The sequence below is a fragment of the Panulirus ornatus genome, chromosome 42 (genome assembly GCF_036320965.1).
Source record: "Panulirus ornatus isolate Po-2019 chromosome 42, ASM3632096v1, whole genome shotgun sequence".
Classification (NCBI taxonomy): domain Eukaryota; kingdom Metazoa; phylum Arthropoda; class Malacostraca; order Decapoda; family Palinuridae; genus Panulirus; species Panulirus ornatus.
In genome coordinates, this window is record NC_092265.1 from 3,984,937 (window position 1) to 4,005,000 (window position 20,064).

General features: G+C 45.0%; 1 protein-coding gene across 1 annotated transcript; it reads right to left on the reverse strand.

Annotated features, from left to right (window-relative positions):
* Positions 1–3,793: 3,793 nt before the first annotated feature.
* On the reverse strand, positions 3,794–9,180 carry LOC139761828 (uncharacterized). Its single transcript, XM_071686351.1, has 4 exons — positions 8,965–9,180; positions 6,808–7,045; positions 6,167–6,289; positions 3,794–5,044 (listed from the first exon to the last, which is right to left on the reverse strand). The coding sequence occupies exons 1-4, from the start codon at positions 9,163–9,165 to the stop codon at positions 4,311–4,313; spliced, it is 1,296 nt and encodes a 431-aa protein (XP_071542452.1). The 5' UTR covers positions 9,166–9,180; the 3' UTR covers positions 3,794–4,310.
* Between the last annotated feature and the right edge of the window lie 10,884 nt (positions 9,181–20,064).

Sequence of the window (20,064 nt, forward strand, 5' to 3'; positions counted from 1 at the left end):
GTAACCCGGGGGATTACAGCTTCTTCTGGCTAGCGGCGACGGATGAAAAGACTGACGGACAATGGCGGCATTTCGTGACCAACGAATTGTTACGCGAGACCCACTTTGAGGACGGACAGCCCAACGGAGGTATTAACGAGAACTGCATCACGCTAAGTAAGACATCAGGACTGTGGGTAGACTTCCCCTGCACTGTAGACAAGAGGCATTGCTTCTCCTGCAAGTTCGTGGAGAGCAGACCTCTGTATCTTCGTGGTCTGTGCGAGTTGATGAGGGAACGCACCGCCGGGTACCTCTTGGGTTACATCGAAGGTTTCCCGTATTATCAAGGCTTCTACCAATACATCATATATTACTCTAACGTCACTGGTTGGACACTGTTTGACTCCGTGGGCAACGAGACGATAGCCACCTTGAAGCTCAAGGGCGAGATCGTGTTTCCCATCGGTAGGAACATGTGGCACTTCGAGTCAGAAAAATGCGACGTACCCTTACAGGATCTGGTGGAACTGAGCGTGTCTCCGTGCGACGAGACGCAGTACATGTGCGCCAACGGGTACTGCATCGCCCGAAGCGATCGCTGCGACCTGAAAGACGATTGTCCCGACGGGAGCGATGAGGAGAAGTGTTCTCAGGTGCTAATGAGTCCAGGGTACCGCAAGCACCAGCCACCGCCACCCCCTCCAGAGAAAAACAGTTCGCTGCCGATAAAGGCGTTCGTCGATATCAAAAGGTTCTCCACTGTCAACGACGTGGACAGCTTCACCGCGTTGGAGATGCAGATTGAGCTGATGTGGACTGACAGTCGCGTGCAGTTCCTCAATACCAGATGGAACCAGGAGGCTAACATCATGTCGGCCGAAGAAGCAAAGTCAATCTGGAAACCGACTTTGAGGTTCTTGAACGTCCAGGAAGGGAACATCGAACTGCTAGACGAGGAGACGATGGTGAGGAGGAATGGCGAGCCTTCCCACCAAGACTTCAACAGTGTGGAGACAGGTGAGGACAGGGCAAACCTTTGACTAAAGGAATAAAACATATTTCTCCTCTCCATGACGTCACGTATCGAAGTTTCCAAACTCCATACCATCACCTCATGAAAAGACTCGAGAGGCAGAGTAGCATAGTTGTAAATCTGCCTTTTTTCTTTCTTTCTTTTAAACTATTCGCCATTTCCCGCGTTAGCGAGGTAGCGTTAAGAACAGAGGACTGGGCCTTTTTTTAGAATAACCTCACCTGGCCCCCTCTGTTCCTTCTTTTGGAAAAAAAAAACAAAAAAAAACGAGAGGGGAGGATTTCCAGCCTTTTATTGTTGGAATAGTTCTAGAATTCCCAACGATCACATTACATTTTCAAAGAGCCATTATATCACAAAACCCACGTCAATCATTACTGAAGTACCAGCTTTCTGGATACGTACATTACACTGGGAGGAAGTTCCAGGAATTCAGCGCTAGTCTTCGTTCTCTTGTGTGTCTGTCTGTCAAGTGTCTGATTCCCTTTCCCAACAGATTATGTGTTTTCTGGCGACTCCTGCTTCCTGCTGAGGCGATTGTTCTACCATGGCAAGTTCACCTGCGACTTCCAGGTGTTCGTGTATCCGTTCGACGAGCAGCGATGCACCATCAGTTTCAAGATGACGGGAATAAACCGTGAGATGGTGGCCTTCGACGAGCAGGTCTCCTTGGCCGTCTATTCAGGAGATCCATTTCTGTCTGCTTATCTGCTGACGAAGGTCTACGTCGTCATTCCGCCAGGAGACAGCACCCAGAGCAGCGTCCTGGAGGTGGGTTACTCTCGCGGTAGTAGGCGGGGATGGTCTATGTACAGTACAGGTCTTTGGATTAACGAAGATACTTCTTCTATTTCACACACACACACACACACACACACACACACACACACACACACACTGCGTGAATGAATTTTATTTACATATAGCTGTGACACTGCCACTGAATGAGGATCTTTCATAATCAATACAAGTGTTGTATCCATCTGTGGAAAAGAAATACTAGGAGCCAAATTGTCAAAACCTCTCTGTTGACAGTCACAGCGAGGGGTGGCACCCTCAGCGCTGCCTTACGTCAGGGTTTGCCATATAAATAATGTGTGTAATCACGAAATTCACAGGTGGATGATGGCCTTGTCTGACGCAATATACTTTTAGTACATGTAGGGAAATAACTAGTTTTTGCACAAGTAAAGATTTTTTTTTCCTTTTTTTGCATCATTAAGGCAAATCTAGAGCTCTAGTACCTTATGATTAAGTAAGTAAGGCCATTTACACTGTGGCTTCTAAGTAGTGTTGTTAGCATATAAGTACTCAGTCAGGGGCGACAGAATTATTTAGGCATTGTAAACCCTAGTTATATATATACATGGTGTTTGATATTAAGTCTGGCAAGGTTGTAGAGAGTTCGATACCGTCCCACTCTCGCCAAGGCTCCTTGATGCGGTGAACACACCTATGCTCGCGTCTGTCTGGTGTAGGATCGTTGATGTTCCTCTGTTGTTGTTGTTGCAGGTACACTTCATCCTAGTGCGACGGTATGGGCTCCTGGTGTTGACCATGATGATTCCTACCCTCATGCTGGTCACTATCGGCTACTCCACGCTCTACGTCGGCGTCCCTCTAGTCCAGGTAGGTCTCTCTCTCTCTCTCTCTCTCTCTCTCTCTCTCTCTCTCTCTCTCTCTCTCTCTCTCTCTCTCAGCTCGGGCTCCCGCGTCCTGGTCTCTACTTATAAATCCCTACGTTCGGTCTCTTCTGCTACGTTGTTTTTAAAGTCTCTACTTATGCTTTGCTACTCATGGTTTCTACTACTTATACTCTACAACTGATGGTTTTCTCCTTATTTATTTCTTGCTAATTATGGTTTCTACTTTTCTCTGTGTTTCTCGATCTTTGATCGTGTTCTCTTTTTCTAAACCTTTTCTATTATTCTGCTCCTGTTTCCCCGCATTCATCTCTTCTCCTGGACAGTCTCTATTCGACGCCCCGTGCAAAATACACACGAAAACAGATCTCTTGCACGAACGCACACGACGCGCGGTGTGTGTGTGTGTGTGTGTGTGTGTGTGTGTGTGTGTGTGTGTGTCGAAGAATATTCTTTGTCTGCTTTGGGAGTTGTTATGATAATTGTTTCCCCCCTTTACTTTGAATGAAGGCAAAGGAAATGTAAACATAAGAAGTGTGGTAGGATAAGGTTAGAGAGAGAGAGAGAGAGAGAGAGAGAGAGAGAGAGAGAGAGAGAGAGAGCCATAACCGTGTCCCTGACTCCACAGGTACGCCTGGTGGTCAGCCTCACAACCCTGCTCGTCCTGTATACCCTCTACAACCAGACGGCGGCCACCCTCCCCACCACAGCCTACGTCAAGATGATCGACGTGTGGTTTTTCAGCTGCATCTTCCTCCTCTTCATCATCATCCTCTTCCACGTCCTCGTGGAGCACATCCAAAGCTCTAGCAAGGCGCCACCCGCAGTGACCCTCATCAAAGTAGGCTCTGGGACGCCCAGTTCGAAGCTGTCCGGGCCGAACACAGCCTCAGTCCTCAATAAGCTGATCAGGAAGTGGATTGTGCCTCTCCTCTTCTTCTTGTTCATGCTGGTGTTCTGGGCGGTTATGATCGCATCGTGGTGATGATCCAAGAGCTTTTTCCTACCTTTACTTTTCCACTTTTATTTTGGGCATCATGATTACAGGCGCGGTATAGATGGGTGTGTCACGTATTCTGACACACATACACAATCTTGGTTGCATGGTCATTGTTAAATGAAGCTTGAAACTATATTGGGAATGTTAATACTGTATTAATTAATGTTACATGATTTTTTCGTCCAAGCAAACACAGCATAATGAGAATGAATGACAATCATAATTTGGTCACATCTCAAGTCATAGGTTTGTCTTGAAGACACGTCAACTGCACTGAAATAAGATTATAAAAAGTTAAACGATACATTTTTTACAGAAATGCCAGCAGATCCTCCTCCTTTATCACCTCTCCTCTCACTGAACATTTACCCTAATATCATTTTCTCTTCCTTGATGCTCGTTCAGTCCCTTCTCTTATCTCTTGTAAGTATGGTGCCTCCCTTCCTAACGTGTGGCTATATCGTACATTGGATTCATTAAAGAAATATGAGAAATAGATCACAGATCTCTCTATAAGCCACAGTTTCTGATAGAGTTAACAATCACAACATCCAGAAAGACAAGGAAAAAGAAAAAGAAAATGATATCAACATTTTAAACATGGTTTGATCTTACAAACTGAGATGATAATATCATTTAACGTACGTGATGATTACTGGACATGGCGTCCAGGACTTTCATAAAGTTGACTAAAATGAGAAGAACTAGATCCCAAAAGTCTATGGTCATAGTTCATCAACAACTTAGAGAAAGCATGACCATCATTGTAGAAGCTCAAGTGATTTTCAGAATCCGTTCTCGATGAAGAGTCAATAAAGGAAGGGACGGCATGATGAGTCTCCTTCGTCTCAAGGTAACCTTGAGGCGAATGAGTGTTTAAGTAAGTCAAATGGTCGCCTACAATGGGATCTAGGAGGGAGTACTCCCTCTGCAGGAGGGAGTAATCCCTCTGCAGCAACTCTTCGCTCAGCTGCTCTCTTTCCACCAGGTCTTCCCTCATAGCATGATCTCCAAACGACGTCCCTCTCACCCATTCTTCTCTGACTTGGGCTTCAACTACCTCTAGCCGGTTCTCTATCACTCCTTCTCTTCCCAGATGATGTTCTCCTCCTCCTCCCCACACGCCGTATGGCTGTGGCATAGGGTAAGCCAAAGACAACTTGGAGGGGAGGAGTTCATCGCCGGCTGGAACCGTGAAACCTTCGGTCTTCGCCAGTAAGTCGGGGTGTTCTGTGGTCCAGCGGGGAAGTCTTCGGTACTCCCCATCAGGCCTGCTGAAGGGGATCAGTGGTTGGAGGCTGACGGACGAAGGCGATTTTTTCCTGACGTTTTCCAGGGTCTTGGGACTCCTGGATCTTGTGGCTTCTGATCGTCGACTTTTCCATTCTGCCAATAGGAACAGAAATCATCATTACAGGACGCGTCATACGTTGTGTGTGGCGCTTATAAGGCCAGTAAGGTGTGTGTGTGTGTGTGTGTGTGTGTGTGTGTCTCACAGATGTTCTGCGGGCTATTGCGTCTGTGACTACCATACCATTTATGATGGTGCGGCATAAAAGTACATTGGCAGACGGAGGGAGGGAGGAGGAACATGTGGCACAGCCATGCTGGGTGGCATAGATGCTCAGAGAACTCGTCTTGTGAACCTTTTTTTTTTTGTGGGGTGATGTCGGCACCAAATTTTTCTACTGCTGATAAAAATGTGTAATCTGCAGGTCCTCTCGCTCCTTATCATATTGTCCTACGTGGAATTTCCTGGCCTGATGTTATGTAATAAGGCCTCTCTCTCTCTCTATCTCCTTGGGATTTCTGGGGAAAAGGGTTTAGCTGAATCGTAGTTCTCTTGACCAAAAGAAAAAGAAAAATGCTAGACGTAAGATACCAAACCGAGAGAAAGAAAAGAATGAGACGTCCACTAAACTAAGGGGTCGCAAGGGTCGATCCTTGTCATGTGAGATGATACGATTTGATAATGGAGCGCTGGACACGACTGGCAGAGAGAGAGAGAGAGAGAGAGAGAGAGAGAGAGAGAGAGAGAGAGAGAGAGAGAGAGAGAGAGAGAGAGAGAGAGAGCGGGAGGTCGTTCATAGCCTCTGAGATCGACTTGCGTGATTAGACCCCGAAGACTCGAGTGTTTGGCACGGCCGAGCTCTTCGAGCTCTTACGACAGACACTGCCACAGCTCCTCACCTCCCCTGCAAGTGAACCCCTAGAACACAAAGGAGACATCAGTATCCCACCTGCCTGACACGCCACCTACATTCAGGATCCAAAATATACTCCCCGTGCCCTCCCCTTGCTTTTGTATCCTAACAGTATCAACATCCGACTACGAGGCTGGTCTACCTATTACCAATGGCTACCTCCTTATCTACACCTACCGCTTCAGATTTTCGGTATATCCACCTACAACCATCGCCGGGTAACGCCACCTGCCCACCCACCTACACCGATCGTCGGGTAATGCCGTCACCCTCCCACCTACACCCACTAGGAGGAGGTACTCACCTGTGAATCTGAAGTAGCGGTACTCGTCATGGGTGGCGGAGAGTCTCTCTACCGAAGGGGATTTGTTGAGGGCCATCCTCAAGCTCTGCTTCAGCTCCACAGACGAGAGGTTGGCTGGCTTCCCTGTAGGTAATATACACACTCGTCAGACCATAGATAGATAGGTAGATGGGTAGCGATAGACTAGAGTATTGGATAGAGAGAATAGGAAACGATATAAATCTTTTTTTTTTGCCAGCTTTGAATGTTTAAAAAACACTTAGGAACTGTGAGCTTTTGATACACAAAGTAAACGACTTGGAGAAATAGAAAATAAACTGAAAACTACATTTGACCTTTGTTCATCACACATTAAGTAAGCTTAATGCATATATATATATTTTTATCTTTCCAATAAATTTTATACATTTGAACTTTGTTTAGTATACAGTAGATACGATTTTGGTCTCATATGGAATCCAAGAGAGAGAGAGAGAGAGAGAGAGAGAGAGAGAGAGAGAGAGAGAGAGAGAAAGAGGGAGAGAGAGAGAGAGAGAGAGAGAGAGAGAGAGAGAGAGAGAGAGAGAGAGAGAGAGAGAGAGAGAGAGAGAGAGAGAGAGAGAGAGAGAGAGAGAGCTGGTGCGACAAAGTCTTTCGCTCACCTCTGGCCAGCGCCCAGTAGCGGAAGAGCGCAGCGTCCTCCTGGGTGAAGGCCCCTGAACTCTGGTGGGTCCAGAGGATCCTGAAGACGCCGTTGTCCCGGTCCACCCACTGGATCACCCGTCCAGCAGGGGCCTGGTCCAGGTTCTGGCGCAGGAACTCCTCCAGGCGGAGTTTACGACGGGTCTTCATCGACAGGTCCATAGGGCCGTCTATGAGTTGGTTCGGTGTCATGGTGATCTGTGAAACAAGATCGTCTTTGAGTGGGTCAAGATTTACGTACTTGTGTTTCATCTGTGGGACGGTAATTAGCTTTCATTTCGTCTGTGCGACGGTCATTAGGGAAAACGTGCATATGATTTAGATTCTAAGGCCTAATTTTCATCCTGGTAATGATGGTCATTACGACAATTAGGGGAAATGTGCTGGTGATTTGTATCCTGAGGACTTAATGTAGTCTGTGTGATGAGAATGGTTTATATATTTGAGTCGTGTCAAGGGGAGTAGATAATACAGCTCCGGGTCGTGATTTCTTGAAGCGGAATTGAGCTTATCTTTCAAGCTGTCAGAATTTGAAGCTTATCTCTGTTGTAGCGTCAAAACACAGCTTAGTGTGTGGATATGTTCATCACCACACCAGGTCAGTGACGCGGCCGTCACCACACTCACCACACATAGAGCACCAATACACCACATACCAAGCACCATAAGCCAGCGACACCGAGTGTAAGGACGATATTCATCAACATTCTTATCACACCTCTCCCTCGCCCCGCCCGCCCACCCACTACTCACAATACATTGTTCACCATCCACTCACCATCAACGCCTCCACACAAACGCACATAGTTACTACACCCTCATTTCCATCACCGCTTTATCATCAACACCTCAGTGTGACGTCACCTACCCCATCTCTCTCTGTCTCTCCACACACACACACACACACACACACACACACACACACAGAGTTTTGTGTTAATCTCTTACATATTGTCAATATTAGATCATACTAACGCACACAGTAATCACTGGTCTAATATTTGCAATCAAATACTTTCATCAAATTAAACATTGCATGAGGATGCAAACATCGTTGTCCTGTTCGTAGGTAAAGAATTAAGATAGTGCAGGTCCGAGCGTTCAGGAAAATGCAAGATGGCAATATTCCTCAATCTAGCTATCCTAATCTAATGTGTACGTGTGTGTGTGTGTGTGTGTGTGTGTGTGTGTGGAGAGAGGGGAGAGGATGGGGGTAAGGTGACTTTAAACTGAGTTGTTGATGATAGTGGCGATGGAAATGAGGAGGTTGTAATTGTGTGTGTGTTTGTGTGGAGGCGGTATGATGGTGTCAGGATGGTGAACGATGGATAGAGAGGTATTGTGTCTGGTGGGTGGTTGATAATGTTGATGAATGGGGTCTGTGGCTGTGTCGCTGGCTTACGGTGTTGGGTATGTGGTGTGGTGATGTTCTCTATGTGGCATGGTGTGTGGTGGTGATGATGATGATGAGTGTGGTGATGGCTAACGTCCCTGGCCTGGTAATACTGTACTGGTGCGTCGGTGGACATAGAGGGAGGTCATTTCACGTCATCGTCCTCTCCAAATACTTGAACAACCATAAAGATAAAGGATAAATGAACATTCCCTAACTCCCTAAACTTTTCTCCTGGCTTGCCGCGGTGACATCACCTCTCCTTGGGGAACTCCGCGTACACCACACGCCACAGAACGAGCTATGTTGAGGAAAGAGAAGCATAGCAGGATCGAGGATGGCACAGCTCCGTGCTTTTGCGAAGCAGAGAGTGTGTACGAGACGATGAAGTGCGAGTATACCACAGACAGACCATAGTGAGCCATGAGTTCACAATGAACGACTGAGACAGTGGGGAAAAAAAAAGATTCATGAAGACTTAAACTCTCAAACTGACTCGTGTAAAGAGAGAATTGTTTCTTTCAGGGCTTCACTGTGCTGCTTTACTCTCTCGTACCACATGAACAATCCGAATGACTCAGTTTCGAAGTTACGAAATGAACCGTCGCATCGAACATGAATGAGATCTCGGGAGCACAGACGTCGGTAGATATGACCGAGGAAAAGGGGTAAGAACTACGTGAGCTGCATCGTCCAACGGGTCAGAATACACCACACAACTTACATGATGAAATCCCCAGTTGTAGATGTAGAGGAGGAGGCTAGGTGGCGCACACGAGAGCTTGGTACTCCTAGTAAACCTTCTGGGTGTTGGTTGGCTGGCTGGCTGGCTGGCTGGGTGGTGGTGTTGTTGTCGGAGCGACGACGTAGAATCAGAACTTTTGTCAGGCAAGGAACTGGCTTTTATAGCAGGCGCTCTTATCATTACGCTCCCTCCCCCCCCCTCTTTTTATCAGCTGCCTAGTGAGATAATAGACAGCGTGTGTGTGTGTGTGTGTGTGTGTGTGTGTGTATGAAGGATTTACTGTAACCTCATTGTTTGGTGACCCTGGAGACAAAATAGAGCGAGTGTGGTGTTTTTCTTTTTTCTTCTAATCCATCGTCGTTTGATATACGAATCACGTATGACTGATTTACAACGGTCAGGTTATTGTATGGTTGACGGGCTGATTTACCTACAAATGCTGCAAGGTAGTTGACAATCTCCAGATGATTTAGTAGCCTATACACTCCACTCCTCATCTTCGGGCTGCCTCGAATGATTGCCATACTCACTTACGACCGTTAGAGGTCGCGGGTGATTTCGTCGCCACACCGAGATCAATACATGATTCACAAATGACTCACAGATGACCAGCATATCATACCCTACGTTAGTTCCAGGTTAGCCTGAAGCCTGCGTGGTGCACACACAAACTGTTCCTCAATGCCTTGCTTGATGACGATGTCGTATAACGTCCTGTGTTGATGTACTGGACTATCGACACTGTTGTGTGAGAGGACAGTCAACGGGAACCTATCACAACAGGAAAACCTGCGACAAATGTCGCCATAAAAGTTTCAAGGAGCCAGGAAGCGTTTCGTCCATCAGATTACACTTTGAAGTCAATGACTCTCCTAATGACTTTTTTAAAGATAGAAACGCGATATCTCTCTCATTTTTCGATTGTGGGGAGGTCAAGAAAGGTTAATATATCTTTCTATTTATCTCTTTCATCATCATCACCTCTCCCTATGATCTCTTACTGTCTCTCATCCAAGACTCACCCCTCACTCACACGCTCATCTTAGATCATTCCCTTCCCTCAAACTTGAACCCATCGCCTCCCTTATCCCTCTGCGAACCAGTCGCCGTTGACCATCTCCTCCACACACCACCTTCAGCCCATCCTCACCACCACCACCACCACCACCACACCTTGGCACTCTCATATCCTGCTCCTTATCTCGCGATTGCTTCACTTTAGCTTCTCTTGTTAACCCCCACTTGCGTGCTTCCCAGCTGCCCAGCACTCAGCAGGCCTTTGAGTGTTTCATGAGAGAGAGAGAGAGAGAGAGAGAGAGAGAGAGAGAGAGAGAGAGAGAGAGAGAGAGAGAGGACTCTGCCGCACTGCAGAAGGCCTCCTTGCAACATCAACCCTTCATGGGGTGTGGGGCGTGCGTGCGCTCGACCTATTTCTCCGTCCGTGGTATTCCCGATTGACGTGGGAGCCACACTGTTCATATTTTATCTCGTCTGATGATAGTGGGAGGCTCTCCACCGTGCGATTATAACCGGCCAGATCACCACAGTCATTGCGAAAGTGATACACCCGTCGTCTGTCTTACTCCCCTGAGTCAGTGGGTATGTTAGTTTCTCTTCTTCGGGGGTTTCAATCAGCCTTTATGGGGGAGGGTGGTGGTGTTCATACCTCGCTGTGTGACACCGTAGCAAAATATTTGCACTTCCCTCTCTCTGTCTCTCTGTCTCTCTGTCTCTCTCTCTCTCTGTCTCTCTGTCTCTCTCTTCGTCTCTGTGTGTGTGTCTCTCTCTCTCTCTCTCTCCCTCTAGGCACCGCCACAAACGTAGCAGCAGCTCGAACTATAATCCTTCAAAGATAAGAGTTTTGGCCGACCCCCTTCACACGCTGTCGCTTACTGACATCACTCAGAAGAAAACTATAGGTTCTCCTCCTGTTACACTCCACACACACGCACACACACACACACACACACACACACACACACACACACACAGACACACACACATATATAACGGTATAGTCGTATCAGAATTAGGTAACATTACCAGCTGATGAACGATTTAAGAAGGAAAAAGACGCAGTCGTTGTTTACATCGATTTGACCAATTTTTTTTCGTCCCCCTTGTGCAGGTATGTGTCGTGTTGATATGCACATACGTTTCAGATGGGAACACCTGTGACACTTCTCCCTTGTGATTAAGATATCAGTCTTTTAGATTAACTTGTATCTTGAAGATGTGGTTAGTGTTTACGTTCGTTCGTAAACATTCCGTCTCTGGATGCGACTATGACATCTGTGCTTATATAACATTATCGTTATTATTATCATTATAATGATCATTATCATTATCATTATTTCAGGAAGTAATGCCTCTTTGATGAGCCTCATTGTATATGCCACTCTCCATCGCCCTGGCTACACCATTAATCTCCAGGAGGTTGTAATTTCCGTGCCTCTGATTTACTGTCGCTGTTGCTATGCTAACTGAACGCGAGCGGGCATAATGATTTACTACAGTACATTACGTAACTAATTTAGTATGTCCAGTGGTTCATGCTATCTGAATACGCAGGCAATAACTTTTTTTTGGGGGGAAACGTTTTCGTCCACTCATTTCTCGGGGAAACTCTTGTAGGGAAAAAACGTTTGCGTGATGATTGTTTTGGAGGAAGGCGTCATATAGACATCCAGCCTCACAGACAGTATATCATGGGAATCAATAACCTCTCAAACTACAGTACTGATAATTATGTCTTTTTCTTACACACACACACACACACACACACACACACACACACACACACACACACACACACACATTATATACGTATACTTAAACTCTAAACTCTGTTTTATATGTACGAATGATATATACCTGTATGTGCTTGCATATGCCTGTGTGTCCACTTGTGCACATGTCTATGCACTGTAAGTCAGTATGTCATTTTCATTTCTGTGCCACTCTTTGTCTGTACCTGCTACCGGCTTCTTTATGACTTTTCAAGCAGGTTATGCCAATCATTATAATCTTATCCATGAGATAGGTTCGTTCACGTTTCCAAGAACTGTTCGACGACCATCTTTATCAACGGCATGATTAGAGCCAGAGACTTGAAACACTCTTTTGTCGTCCATCGTGCGGAAGCGTCTGCGTCGTAGATAATACAGAAGCGGGTGCTGGAGGCACCCCGAAGCTTTTACTCCCTTTCACAATGATCCCATTCTACTTGGAGAAGGATTGATAACGGTGTCGGATACGTAAGACCCTACAGGAAACGCCTTAGATTATCACGAGTGTTCAGTATTTACCCATTTCTTGCAGCGTGAGAGAGGAAAGTCCGTATGGTTTATGGTGCATTGATGCAAGGGATTCCTGCGGTGTTACTCTTCAGGACTGAGTGGTGGAATTATAGGCAGCTGTAGTGGTCATGGTCTCTCTCTCTCTCTCTCTCTCTCTCTCTCTCTCTCTCTCTCTCTCTCTCTCTCTCTCTCTCTCTCTCTCTCTGTGTGCGGCACTCTCTACGCCCCAATGCACATCTGAACATCCCCTACATCCCTCTCTTCCCTTTCGTCTCGAAGGAGAAAAAATAATAAGAGAGGAACGAGAGAGAGAGAGAGAGAGAGAGAGAGAGAGAGAGAGAGAGAGAGAGAGAGAGAGAGAGAGAGAGAGAGAGAGAGAGAGAGAGAGTCTACGTCATCCCATTCATCTACCGCCCCTGCCCGTACTAACCATTGTACTGTGACAGGTATAACTCACCTAGATGGCCTCATCATCTGATCGACAGAGCAGGTACCAGGAGCCAGTCACAACCGATGGATACAACACGACCTAGTAGTACAGTCGCACGGGGAAATGAATAATGACTGTCCCTATATTTGACCCGAGGGTCAATGGGCAATTCGTCGTGTCATTTAGATGGTTCGTCCATTCGTCTTCTGAAACTGACCAGATAGAAATATATACATATATATGTCTTTGCAAATAATGCTGGTTGTAGTGGGTGGGAGATGGTGGCTTGGCTCTCGCCGTCTCCTCCAAAATAAAGTTCCATAGACAGTCTTCCCGCCAAAGGATTCGCGTCGGTGGCCAAGATGATAATCAGGAGAAAGATTTGTCTTTGCTCTTCGTGGAACCACTAGATAGTTTTCACCTTCTCTCTCTCTCTCTCTCTTTTTAGCTGAGGGGGAAGTGTCTTCACTTCATCCTAGCTGTTGTAGCTTCACACACGCACACACAGCTACTGGTCGAAGAGAAAGCTAATGGCGCAACAGCTGGTGATAAGAGTTAGTTTTATTCATAGAGAGAAAAAGGGAGGTTGTGGTGTTGTCGGGGTGGAAGGAGTACACAGGTGGGAACCACTTGGATCAGACAACATGACTTGGCGGTCAAGTAAAGAGAAATGTATTTGTTTTCTTTTGTTTTTCAATTACGAGGTGCAGAGCTCAGAGATAAGAATAACTGTAATCTGACGCAATGGGGCGCAAGGCTTCGAACCTCTTCCTATCAGATAAGAAACCCCGATAGCCACCCAACAGTCCCCTTCTATATTCGACTGTGGTGGTGATATCGCGGTAGCGTTTTTGTGTGAATGAATTTTCAATGTATGACTATGGCTTTTTGAGCCTTCAGCTTTTACGATCCATTTATTGTACAGCTTTAAGGTTTCGAGTCTTTAAGACTTCATCCAGGACGTCTTGGACCAAACTATCATAAAGAGTAGCTCTTTCGAGTGTGTCATGGAGGACTGATATAACCAGCAGTTACCTAGAGGTCGATTATCAGCCGAAATGGTCCAAAACTAAACTAACTCAAGCAAGGCTCTGGCGGCCGACTGACTCAAAGTAATGATGAGTATCAAAGTCAGACAACTCAAGATTCCTTCATCAGGGAGTGAGAGATGAAGGGAAAACATGTGTTCTGGAGAAACTAGTTACAGATCTTCTCTTTTGATGTTTCAAGTAGATTCTCTCTTTTTTTTTTTTTATTCAAGGTTAGATTTCATGGCTCTGATCATATCAGCATTATCAGCATAAGTCTCGTTGTCGTAGTGGAATGCGTCAGTTTCCTGTGGTCCGTGATCTCATGAGTCTTCTAGGTCTCGCGGTGTCCTCGTGGGTCTAGTGGGATCTATGGGTTTCGATGAGGGTTTGTGTTAGGGTCATCTGGTCCTCGTAGATCTCATGGTCCTCGTGGATGTCGTACATGGTTCTCGTGGATCAAGTGGGACTTATGGGTCTACTAATCTTTATGGGTCTCGTTGTTCTCGTGGGTCTTATGGTCCTCGTGGTCTTAATGGAATTCTAATCTAAGAGACTATCTAACGCTCGCTCCGTCTAATATCGTTTGTGGCAATAGATGCAACCTGGTTCTCAAAAGCCATTTGCTTCGGGGGGAAAGAAAACCTTTTTCTTCAAGGAATCATCGACCTATGGAATGATTTGCCTGTGAGGGTGGTTAAAGGCAACACGAAACACGTTTCAGAACAGACTTGACAATTGCTTCACTTCACGTCCAAGACTGACTTTTTAATCGCGCGTGTCTCTGTACATTCACTGCTTACACAAGTGTTATTCTTCTGTTTCTGATCTCTTTAGCTACCACAAACAGCCTCAGAAGTATCCAATAGTCTGTTGCCGTTTCCTTCGTGTGTCAATAAGGATGGAGTTCATGATACGCTGAGACAAGTCCTTCAGGTACCCGAATCGGAATCCTTTGGGTCTCCGTCGAGGAACACCCAAAGTTACTGATGATCGCACTTATGTTGCCGCATAAGGAATACGAACGAAAGGTGTTCGCTCCTCTGGTGTTTTGTAATACTCCGTGACGTCAGAGGTATTATCAAAAGGGGGTCGGGGGGGATTTCCTATACCTACCGTTTGTGGTGATAACAAGGGCGGTACTGACTATGTTGAACTCTGGCAATGCATGAAGGAGATCTTCCAGGAAAAAGGCTTAGATAAGGCGTGTTGACACTTAATATTCAAGTTGGAATAACCGGTTTGCAACACACGAAGCACAGGTTAATTTTCATGGACTTAGCGATAATCAAAACGTTGATTTTTTTAAATCATGTTGAAGATGACCTTAATAGATTTCACCACCGAGACACGTTCAATACTCGTATGTATCATCAGCACTACTCATCCCTAACATTACCATTTTGTCGCGGATGTCAAACTATGGGATGTTATCATACGATGAAATAATTCATTTCCAGTTTCTTTCTTCCATCCAAACTATATCAAATACCAAAAAGACATTTATATGACCTTCCGTTGGTACATATGATCTTGAAACTATAAGACCTTAAATGAACTTTTAAGGTCACTCTGATGACTTTATTTTTGGATATATATATATTTTTTAGGGAGATTCAACTTCAAAATCGTGTTCTTTTTGTTAGAATGCAGGGCGGAAGCGTTTAGAAAAATCATAGCAGGTGTCTGAAAGATCAAAGGTGAGGTGACGGAGGAAGGGCGACGGTCAAGAATGTTGATTGATCTTGGTGGAATTAAAGAGATTTCGCCCACATGCGACTTATTGTGGGAGTGGCTGATAAGGCGGAGGTGAGGTGGGGAGGGAGAGGAGGGAAGGTGGGGTAAGAGTGCTGTGGCCACATGAAACTATGGAGCTCAAACGATGGTGGACTGGAGGCGAAGAAGGAGAGTAATGAATATCTGGAGAGATTAGACGTAGAGAGAGAGAGAGAGAGAGAGAGAGAGAGAGAGAGAGAGAGAGAGAGAGAGAGAGAGAGAGAGAGAGAGAGAGAGAGAGAGAGAGAGAGAGAGAGAGAGAGAGAGAGAGAGAGAGAGAGAGAGAGAGAGAGAGAGAGAGAGAGAGAAAGATTAACTCTGTAGTACAATTCTTGGGTATTCTACCATAAGTAGTTCATAATGAAAGTCAAGATAAAAAAAGAAAACGAAGGGATAAATAACGAATAAAGGATAAAAAAAAGAGGACGAGTTATCATCATCATCAGCATTGCAAGCATAATGCGGAATGCGACCATAGAAACGCCAGTTACGTCATGAACGCTACGTCAGGGTCGAGTCGTTTCGCTGAATGCGACGCGATAAGGATATCCGACGCTGGGAGAAATCGGCGTTGACGCAAATGGAAGCTGTCATTCACCTCGACTCAGCCTTAAGATAAAAGGGACCAAAGGGAACATAATTCATTAGTCACACCTGATTACCTTTTTTTTTTATTTCTTTTAGCGTCAAAGTCTATGGGAAATGCGTTATTCAAAGGAGAGCACGTTATGACAGATGGACATGCGACGTTAAAGAGAATAAAGAGGGATTTCCTGTCCTTTATCATCGGTTATCAGACGCTTGAAGATCATACGACACTCGTGGTTTACAGACTGGCGTCTGTGTGATTCATTCGTACATCCATCATCCTTCCAGCGATCCTCAACCACCGTAGCCCGGGTGTTGCATACGACCTTCAGGGCACCTTATCACCCGCAGGGCCAGACTGATGGGAGGTGTGAAGGGGATAATACCCACAGGTCGACGGTGAGGAACTTCGAAAACTTCGGCAATTCTAGATGGCGCCGATTGGATCGTGTGCGACACGCGTTATGCACCAGGCATTCGTTGATGTAACAACCCTACACACACACAAACACACAAACACTCACACACACACACTCACACACACACACACACACACACACACACACACACAAAACACAATCAGCCTCAATATCTCTGATAACAAGTTACTCTTAGGAATTCCTCTGAAGATAGTTCAAGTGTTTATATCCTGGTGACTACCAACTCACACAATAAGTGAGTCACGCCATCTATTGAAGAGGTGAGTGAATGCAATCCGTATGCATAAAGGAGGACTCAAGTCTCAATATCTCGATTACAGAAGGTGGTGGAATGGTAGCATCACACGCGAGATAGGATCAACAAAGTGTATAGTTAGTGTCATAAGGAAGGTGTTTATTGATCTGATTAATCTGTGACGTAGGTGTTTCTTTAACTTTGATAGCACTAATCCTATTGGTTGTATAACAAACTGATGAGATATGATAAGAAAATCATGACAAATCTTACTTTCAATCGAGTGAGGATGGGTAGCGTATATCAACAGGTTACACTTTACACTTTACAATGTTGAGAAATTGGTCATTTTTCAAATCCTGCAAACAAAAAAGGAAAGAAGTTGCTTGACAAACTTTATTCCAGTAACTGAACTTATGGCTGTACTCTTAGCTAAATAAGCAGAAAACATGAAGATAAGACTGATAACAAAACGAATTTTAAACGCTAACGAAATATCATTTGTTTATTGTTAGAACGTGTACGTAAAGATAGGAACTTATAAACTGTATGAGATGAAGGGATGACCAAATGATTAATGGGCAGACTGTCCATCTGTGTCTCTACGTCTGTCTGTTTACCTGTTTGTCTATCTATCTATCTACGAGTAAGAACTCTATTCTTTTTTTTTTCTTCACTGTTTTTAAAACCTGACGACTGTGTTGAGTTCTATCAGTACGTACACACCATCTCCAGACATTTCTTTTCCATAAGGTTAGCGTCATTATGATGGTGCAACCATGGAAAGAATTACAGTGAAGGTTCAGATACGTTTATCTTCTCGAGAATGTGAAGTGCCTCGAGATAAAGGTTAATTTCATGATTTCCTTTTCTCACAATGAATCATTAATGTGTGTGTGTGTGTGTGTGTGTGTGTGTGTGTGTGTGTGTGTGTGTGTGTGTGTGTGTGTGTGTAATTGCCTACTTGTACTGTACGTGGAGAGATTCCTACAATCGTGGAACCCCATCTCTTGAACTCTTTTCTTACTATCATACAACTCACAAAGGAATACAAAGGACTTCAAACAGCAACAGACCAACTGGGTCCTTCCGAGGTTGATTGTGATAGTGGAAGAGACGAGAAACTCACAGATCAGTGTGGTAAAGTTGGAAGGTATACAGATAATTCAAGGAGAATCAACTGCAAATTGTCATTGTGACTAAGAAGGCGCAAATAATTCAAGTCGAGGTATTGAAGCGAAATGTTCATCAAGCCTTTCCTTAAATGTATTCATACTACTGCTTCAAACCACTTTAAGTTGCAAGTCTTTCCTCAGGTCAACAAACCTGTTCACGAAAAAGTATTTCGCTTCATTCAAGGCAAAAATGTTTGCTCACGGCTTTTTATCAGTTACAACGAGTGAGACCAGACGAATCAAGGCTTTGATAATTTTCAACACTAGTATTAGATCACCTCTTAAACTTCTCTTTTTCTTCAGCTAAATAGATTCACTTCTCAAGCATGATGGTCTGCCGGTCCGATCTCTTACCTGACCCTTTAAGGTATAGGTAAAAAGGCTAGACCCACATACAGAACGACCATACCATACCACTCAACGGTCGTATAGTCGTTCCCATTGGTCGTACAGTAGTTCCCAAGGGTCGTACAGTCGTTCGTTCCCAAGGTGGTGTTTCATCTTGCTCATCATCCTCTCCCAGCAACATCTTGTCAACACAATCACTCCACAATAGGCTCTTAGGCGTGGCAAAAAACCTCCTGCTGCCGAAATTTCATTCACGGAAACCCTTCATCTTTGTTGATACAACCCAAATTTTCGTCATCAGAGAACAGAAGTTCGTGGGAGGAAATACAGATGGAGCACTAGTGACAGCCGCGGAGATAGGAAATAGAAAGAATAGCGGTGAGTCGTCCTCAAACTATGATCCTTTGTAATCTAGTTTGAGACATGTGGTAACCTCTGGCAACGGACGCAGCGCCGGGCGAGGCTGGTACAAGATACTGTTATCGCTGCCACGACGCACGACGCGCGGGGCAGTATGTGGGCAGGGCTGACCAACCCTAACACTCATTCATAAGATTCAAATTTCTTGGCGGAGCAGATAACAAGGAATATATATATATATATATATATATATATATATATATATATATATATATATATATATATATATATATATATATATATATATATATACATATATATATATATATATATATACACTGCATACATGTAGAAATATCATATGTGTTACGTAAAATTCTAGATAGCCTATGATTTTCTAGGAAACTTGAGCTTTCAATGGCGCAATCAGGCAAGCGTGTGAACCTTATACAACTGCCCCACAAGACTTCTTGGTAAGCGAGTATGACCCCAGGCTGCCACGCAAATTCACCCCTATTCATCTAGATAAATAATTCCACAACAACAACAACAGCAACAACAACAACAACAACAACAACAACAACAGACTGTGGATAAAGAGACCCTATTTTTTTTATGAAGAAATACTTTCACCTTACATTTGCTCTTGTAGATGTGGCGAGGCGAGAGCAGGAGCCGAACCCTTAGTCATGATGAATTAGCGGCGACAAGGACGGGTGGTAGGTAGGCTGGCTGGGTGGCTGGCTGGTTACAGATTACCTCACTTTATACGTCAGTGTGGCGTGAGACTCAGCTCAAACTTGCGAGCGGCGCTGTTTTGAGCCGCGTGTGTGTGTGTGTGTGTGTGTGTGTGTGTGGGTCGTACAGAGTATCTTCGAGTATCTATTTTGTACTTCTTCACTGTAGACTAAGTAATAGATAATAAGTGAGGCGAAAATATGGGTCTATTTGAAGGTTTGGGAGTCCCGATAGTGTGATGGGGACTCGAGTCTTCGGCGTTGAATGCAAAGGGAAGGAAGAAAGTGGATGTGCTGAAAATGAAATCACTAAGGATGATAAGGGTGGTGTAGTGCAGGATGATCGTGTGCGATATGCCTATCAAAATGTGTGTGTGTGTGTGTGTGTGTGTGTGTGTGTGTGTCTATACAGGTCCGAGTTCCTAACGAAGCAGTCGGCCTACACCCAACTGAGGTGTTTATCCTCCCTTCAGAGTTCGTCGATAATTGCATACCTGTCTTAGACTAGTGTGTGTATGTGTGTGTGTGTGTGTGTGTGTGTGTGTGTGTATGTGTGTGTGTGTGTGTGTGTGTGTGTGTGTGTGTGTGTGTGTGTGTGTGTGTGTGTACAAACACATACTAGTCCAGACGAGGTTCTTGTATAAAAGATTAGAATACGGGGCA